Genomic DNA, 7992 nt, shown 5'->3' on the forward strand with positions numbered 1-7992 from the left:
CATCACTTTATGGCAAAAAGAGGGGGGTGAAGTGGAAACAGTGGCATATTTTATTTTCTTGGGCTCCAAAATCACTGCAGACAGCAACTGCAACCATGAAATTAAAAGACGCTTGCTCCTTGAAAGGAAAACTATGACAAACCTAGACAGCATATTAAACAGCAGAGACACCACTCTGCTAACAAAGGTCTGTATAGTCAAAGTTATGATTTTTCCAGTAGTCATATATGGATATGAAAGTTGGATGATAAAGAAGGCTGAGTGCTGAAGAACTGATGCTTTCAAATTGTGGTGCTGGAGAAGACTCTTGAGTGTCCTTTGAACAGCAAGGAGATCAAACCAGTCAATCCTAAAGGAAATCAACCCTGAATTGGCAGGACTACTGCTGAAGCTGAAGTTTCATTATTTTGGCTACCTGACGCAAAGAGCCGATTCACTGGAAAAGACCCTGTTGCTGGGAAAGATTGACTGCAGGAGGAGAAGGGGGCAACAGAAAATGAGATGGTTGGATGGCATCACTGACTCAATGGACATGAGTTTGAGCAAACTCCAGGAGACAGTGAAGGACAGGGAAGCCTGGTGTGCTGCAGTCCGTGAGGATGCAAAGAGTCAGACCTGACTTAGCAACTGTACAACAACAACAAAGATATGTAAAGCATCTAAAAGGCGCTTCGAAGATGAGAAACAATTCATGGCAGCTCTTGGCTGTTACCACTAACTCTTGCCCATGTCTCAGCTCTCAACTAGGACCCCTCACTTACTCAAGAAAGCCTTCACTGTCTCAAGCCAGTTAAGAGCCCTCCCTCCGTTCTTTCATGGCACCCCAAGCTCCCTTTACAACCCTTACTAAACTCTATTATCATCATTTGCTTACTCACTAGTATTTTGTTACTCACAGTATATCAGCACCTCCTATAATATTTGACACATACACAGCACACAGTAACTACTTATTGACTGAATGATGAAAACAGTTTAAAATAGAAACTTGTGACTCAAAGGCAAAGTTTGCTAATACCCTCAATATGCGAAGAAACATTTTAAATTATATTTTATTTCCACACAAACTTAGTAACTCCACATTTTGTTTTGTCAACTTTCCCAAAAGGCTACAAAGCTCATAAAACAAAGATAAAAGAGAAACTGAAAACCACTAAAGTAAAATTTTTAAAGCAAACAAGGTGAGAAGAGAAAGGGAGCAAAATACCTGAAACACCCCACAGCCCGCGTTGGACTGCTCTATGCGCAGCATCTGGCTCTCTGAGCCAAAGGATAAAGCAACGAGCAGAGGCTGATGAGAGTTCCTGAACTGACGGAAGCTACCGCAGCCAATAAACCCCCCTCTGATTTCCTGAGAGCCAAACCAAAGGAAGAAACAGGACAGACTACGTCATGCTCCGGGCCCAGGTTTTTAAAAGCATGTTTGGTTTCTCTGAAAAGACAAGCATTTTCCCTACATGTGATTCCCTTCAGTAATTAATGTCCTGTATTTTTTCTTTAAGCATACCTTAAAAGTCATTTCGGAAGCAACTTTCAGAAATTAAAGTATATACATAATGACTGCTTAATTTTGAAAGAATGCTTCAGGGTTAAGTAGCAAAAAAGTTTGGATGGTTCCTGATCTTATTTATATTTTTACCAGTATTATTTAATTCCTACTTAAACATCCAATAATCTGAAGTTCAATTTAAGTAAATCTCTTTTCTAATTACTGAAGAGAACATCACAAAGTTAGGTTTTTTTCCCCTTGAAATTTGAGGTTCAGATACCCACAATGTGTTGACCAAAGGCCAAAAGAGAAGAAACTGAAAGCCTCGTAAGTTTAACTTAAAAAGAGAAGCAATAGCAAGGAATACATAGCAAACACGAAACTACTCTGGTAAACACTAATTCTGCCTTTTAGTTTCATACTATTAAAGCGAAGATTTCCCTCCCTATACAAAGGAACTAAACCAGGCAAAGTCAAATCTTGCAAAGAAAACTATTTAAGTCTCCTTAAGTAACACACATATGTTGAAAACTATCATCATTTAAACCAAGATTTAAAAATAACTGGTTCTACTTTCACTCATTTCCTCTGCCAGGTGTTGCCCTCCTAACTACTAGATAGATACATGTAGGTGATTCACAGGGTACAGTCCTTCACTAATGGCAGCTCTTTCACTTCCCCTCAGTTTCATGTTACCTCTAAACTGATGACTTAGGGTGAAGATCCAAAGCCTCGGTGCTAACCAACAAAGCCCTGAAAAATCAAAGACATCTACTCAGATTAAACATGCTAATGGCCGATTTATGTAGATGGCGTTGCAAAAATAAAGGGTAACCAGGTCCTCACTCTACCACTTCTTGCTGCAAGAACTTAGTCAAGCTTCCTCATCTTCTTAGTTTCAGTTTCCTCATTCGGGAAAAAGCAAAAATATCTACCTAAAAGTTAATATAAAACTAATGAGTAACATATAAAATCCCAGTACAGCACCTGGCACACAGTATGCATCAACAAACTTCAATCACTATGAAATGCAAACTTGACTATGTCACCTCCATGCTTTTGATAATAGATTCCTCCATAATCTTTGAGACAAAATTCAAATCCTGACACAAGATACATAAGATCTTCCTTCAAAATTTGACTTCTCTTTCTCCCCTCCTCCCTCTAGTCGGAAGTACCCTCTCTCTCTTTTGAACTTCTAAACCACTCAGTTCAGACTGTTCTCAAATTTACTAATCACATCTTGCTCCTACTAAGGTTACAATTTCTCTACAGACACAGATTTTATTCATCGTTATGTGCTCAGTCGTGTCCGACTCTCTGCGACCTACGGACTGTAGCCCACTAGGCCTCTCTGCCCATGGGATTCCCCAGGCAAGAATACTGGAGTAAGGTACCATTTCCTCCTCCAGGCAATTCCCAACCAGGGACTGAACCTGGATCCCCTGTGTCTCTTGCTTTGGCAGGATTCCTTACCACAGTGCCACCTGGGAAGCCCATTCATCATTATACCCCTATTTCATATGATACCTAGCAAAGAGTAAACACAAAGCATGTGTTGTTTTGCTTTTAATTGAAACAAATTACTTACTTTACTGTAGGAATAATATTTGGCTGGGGTTTTAATAACCGCAAACGGTACCACATACATCTTCCATATACTTTTCTGATATTCTTTAATCGATTTTGCTCTGTCAAAAAAAAAGAAAAAGAAGGGGATAAATTAAACCATTTTCACAGTGAAGGCAAAATCAGAGTTAAACCATACTAGCCTTCATTATCATGCTGATACTTTACTGGAACATGAAAGTATTCTCTGTGCTATGCTGAGTTGCTCAGTCGTGTCCAACTCTCTGCGACCCCATGGACTGCAGCCCGCCAAGCTCCTCTGTCCATGGGGATATTCCAGGAAGAATACTGAGTGGGTTGCCATGCCCTCCTCAAAGTACTCTACTTAACATTTTAAGAAAAATTCACAAGATAGGCTCAATTTTCTACCACTTAGAACAAGTGATCTATCTGGAAAATTTTATTCAACTACCAGGCAATCATTTTTCATGTGAGACATAATAACTTCTAATTGAAAAACTTAAAACCTGACTTGAACCCAAAATAAATTTTAGATTAAGTTTTAAAATAAAAATCTACCTTTTCATGAAGATGGCATACAAAAAGCAAAGAAAGAAGCCCATGTCACACCAAAGCCAAAGACGAAAGCTTGGAAGGCCAAGAAGGCAGTGCTAAAAGGCATCCACAGCCACAGAAAGAGATCACATTACCCACCTTCTGGGTGGCCCACAACACTCCAAAGGCAGCCCAATTACCCTTGGAAGAGCAATAAGCTTAATCATTATGTCATCATCAAGTTCCCCCTGAGCAGGGAGTTGGTCATGAAGACGACAGAAGACAGCAACACACTCGTGTTCATTATGGATATCAAAGACAAAGTACCACATCTATGAAGAAGCTCTACAACATTGATATGGCCAAGTCAACACCCTGATTAGGGCTGATGGAGGGAAGGTATATGTTCAACAGGCTCCTCACTGTAATGCTTTGGATGTTGCCCCCAACAAAATTGAGATAATTAGCTGTTTAATATCAAATAAAACATTTTTCATAAAATTAAAAAAACCTACGACACTTCCCTAGTGGTCCAGTAGTTAAGACTGCACTTCCACTGTTGGGTGCACAGGTTTGAACTCTGGTCAGGGACCTAAGATCCCCAAAGGTCACGTGGCACGGCAAGAAAAATAAAAAACCACCTACAAAACCAAAGTCCTTAAATGAGATACCAGGTAAGTAAATAAAAGAACTCTGCAGATAACAGAATGCTCCAAAGCTGTCATCTAAGTCCACCTACCCTGTTACCACCATGCTCGAGGAAAGAATCCCCATGAGAACGCCATGTGGCAAGAGTTACCAGAATCAGGTAAGATGAAGAGGGATTCAGGAAGGGGGCGGAGTAGTAGCACAAGGGAGAGTGGTAACATGCAAGGAGACTTATCAAGTAAGTTAATACAGTAAGGACAACTGGAGTCAGTTTTTCTTGTCAGAGAAGTGAGTTACATGTATGATTAGAAAACATGAAATGACCTCTGTGGTGTCAAGACTGGAACTGGAGGTATCAGTGTGAACCAACTAATATCTTTTAATATAGAAATACAGATGTAGACCTATACACATACATACATACACATTTCCTAACTCGACTGAGCCTAGGAACAATGACATCTCAGTAGCAGCAAATACACCTAGCACCCAGATCTTAATTTCCAAATAGCATTCTCCACTAGATCCAAGTATCTGTCCACAAAATACTACAAAAGGAAGAGAATGATTTTACAATGGGGAAGTGACATGCTGAACAACTGCTCCCTCTGAAGACATCTACCACATCCTAGTACCCAGAACCAGTGAACGTATTCTCTCACATGGCAAATAGGACTTCACAGATGTGACTAAATTAAACATTTGAGATGGGAAGATTATTCTGTATTATTTGGGTGGCCCCAATATAATCACAGGGGTCCTAATAAAGAAGCAGGAGGGTCAAAGAGAAGATGATGTGACAATGGGAGCGGAGGTTGGACTGACATCCTTTGAAGATGGAGGAAGGGGCCACAAGCCAAAGAATACAGGCTGTCTCCAAAAGCTGGAAAAGATAAGATTCTATTCTAAACCGTCCAGAAAGAACCTGCCCTGCCAACACCATGACAAGCCAAGTAAAACCTTCCGGGGAAGTCTGGCCTTCAGAACTATAAAAGAATAAATTTGTATCATTTTAAGCCACCAAGGTTGTGGTTTGTTACAGCAACAATAGGAAACTAATACAAAAAATCTGATGGGCACCATCTTAATCAGGTGATCAGTAAACATCACCAGCAATGACAGTGCAATTATATGCCATCTGATAGAATGCAAAAAGAAGAACACAGAATCAGTTTTGCGAAATTCTTCTCTAAGATATAAAACCTGAATCTAATCATGAGAAAACACCAGACAACAGAACTTTGGGTCCATTCTACAAAATAATTGGCCTAAGATCTTAAGTCAAGGAAAAACTGAAGAACTGTTCCAGCCTGAAGGACATGAAAGAAACATGTCGGGGGAGGAGCCAAGATGGCGGAGGAATAGGACGGGGAGACCACTTTCTCCCCTACAAATTCATCGAAAGAACAACTGAACGCTGAGCAAACTTCACAAAACAACTTCTGATCGCTAGCTGAGGACATCAGGCGCCCAGAAAAGCAGCCCATTGTCTTCGAAAGGAGGTAGGACAAAATATTAAAGATAAAAAGAGAGACAAAAGAGCTAGGGACGGAGAGCCGTCCTGGGAAGGGAGTCTTAATAGAGGAAGTTTCCAAACACCAGGAAACCCTCGCACTGGCGGTTCTGGGGCAAGTTTTCGAGTCTCTGAGGGCAACCTAACTGGGAGGAAAAATAAATAAAACCCACAGATTTCGTGCCTAACAGCAACTCCCAGCAGAAAAGTACCCCAGACGCCCACATCCGCCACCAGCAAGTGGGGGCAGAACGGAGAGAAGTGGGCGGCATTGCTTAGGGTAAGGACCGGGCCTGAGTGCCCTGAGGGCAATAGGAGGGAGCTTTTGTGAGATAGCAACTTAAACCGTGGGATAGCAAAAGAGAGAGAGAAAATTAACTGGTCCGAACACACTGCGTTCGCAGAACAAAGGGACTGAGCAACTCCAGAGAAGAGCTAGCCGGTGGCGGACCGGCCCATCCCCGCGGGAGGCAGGAGGCAGGGGGGAGGGGAAAGGGGCAAACTCGGCCCCAGAGATGGCATCCCCTACCACACTGCAAACAGGCCTCCAGTTTCTAACCGAAGACTTCCTGAGATTCTGGATGGTCGACATCCGCCGGGAGGGTCGCGGCTAAACACAAGGCGCACGCACCCGACTGGCACGCGCGGAAACTGAGGCTGGGACCGCGGAGGGGAGAAGGCGCACCGCACCTGGGGAGAGTGCGCCCGTCAAGCTCCTGGCTGCCTGAGCTGCTCCGCCGGGGAAGGCACAAAACGCAGGCGCAACCGAGTCCGCGCTTTTGTGGAATACCCGAAAACTGGAACCGCAGGCAACGCAGGGCACGCTCCATATAGAGCGGGAGCCTGAGCAGTGTAGACGGGGAGAGCACACACCCGTGAGCGGGGGCAAACCCAGTGTGGCCGGAACACAGTGAGTGCTCCCCATACACAGCCATATCTGTCTGCAGCGCCCCTCCCTCCCCGCAGCAGGACTGAACTAGCGAACCTAAACAAGAGACCACCTCCGCCCGCCCGTGTCAGGGCGGAAATTAGACACTGAAGAGACCTGCAAACAGAAGCCAAATAAACAAAGGGAACCGCTTCAGAAAGGACCGGTGCAACAGATTAAAATCCCTGTAGGTAACACCGACTACACCGGAAGGGGCCTATGGATATCCAGAAGTGTAAGCTGGAATGAGGAGCTATCTGAAACTGAACCAAATCCACACTGACCGCAACAGCTCCAGAGAAATTCCTAGATATATTTTTACTTTTTTTTTTAATTAAAAAAATTTTTTTCTTTTCTTCTTTTTTTATTTTTTCTCTTTTATTTTGTTTTAAAATTCCCTATTACTCCTCCATTACTCCTTAACTTTCATTTTCATTTTCATATATTTTTACTATTTTTTCTTAGAAATTTTTTTCTTTTTAAATTTTTTTCTCTTATTTCCTTTTAAAGTCCTCTATTACTCCTCTATTACTCCTTGATTTTCATTTTCATTTCACTATAACCTTGCAAAAAAAAAAAAGAAGAGGTCCTATTTTTAAACCGAACTTCATATATATTTCTAACATTTTTTGTGTTTTTGTTTTTAATATTGTATTTTTAACAGTCTAACCTCTACCCTAGATTTTTAATCTTTGTTTTTCAGTATTTGATATCAATTTTGGACATTTAAGAATCCAATATTCAGTACCCATTTTTTCGGTTGGATTACTCTCTCCCACTTTTGACTCTCCGTTTTCTACCTCAGAACACCTCTATTTCCTCCTTTCCCCTTCTCTTCCCAATCCAATTCTGTGAATCTTTGTGGGTGTCTGGGCTACGGAGAACACTTTGGGAACAGACAACTGCGTAGATCTGTCTCTCTCCTCGTGAGTCCCCCTTTTTCTCCTCCTGCTCATCTTTATCTCCTTCCTCCCTCTCCTCTTCTTCATGTAACTCTGTGAACCTCTCTGCATGTCCCTCACGGTGGAGAATCTTTTCACCATTAACCTAGACGTTTTATTATCAGTGCTGTACAGTTGGAGAAGTCTTGAGACTACTGGAAGAATAAAACTGAAATCCAGAGGCAGGAGACTTAAGCCCAAAACCTGAGAACACCAGAAAACTCCTGACTACACAGAACATTAAGTAATAAGAGACCATCCAAAAGCCTCCATACCTACACTGAAACCAACCACCACCCAAGAGCCAGTAAGTTTCAGAGCAAGACATACCGCACAAATTCTCCAGCAA

General features: G+C 42.1%; 1 protein-coding gene across 2 annotated transcripts in view; it reads right to left on the reverse strand.

Annotated features, from left to right (window-relative positions):
* SEC63 (SEC63 homolog, protein translocation regulator) overlaps positions 1 to 7992 on the reverse strand; it is an 85831-nt gene that overhangs the window by 44471 nt on the left and 33368 nt on the right. The window contains exon 1 of one of the 2 annotated variants that reach the window (XM_043439022.1): positions 3081 to 3202. The exons of the other annotated variant lie outside the window; for it this stretch is intronic. Within the exon in view, the coding sequence (XP_043294957.1) occupies positions 3081 to 3136 (56 nt within the window). The 5' untranslated portion in view covers positions 3137 to 3202. Of the gene's footprint in view, positions 1 to 3080; positions 3203 to 7992 lie in introns of those variants that run through there. 2 annotated transcript variants of the gene reach the window in all.

Source organism: Cervus canadensis, chromosome 20 (genome assembly GCF_019320065.1).
Source record: "Cervus canadensis isolate Bull #8, Minnesota chromosome 20, ASM1932006v1, whole genome shotgun sequence".
In the NCBI taxonomy this organism is placed as follows: domain Eukaryota; kingdom Metazoa; phylum Chordata; class Mammalia; order Artiodactyla; family Cervidae; genus Cervus; species Cervus canadensis.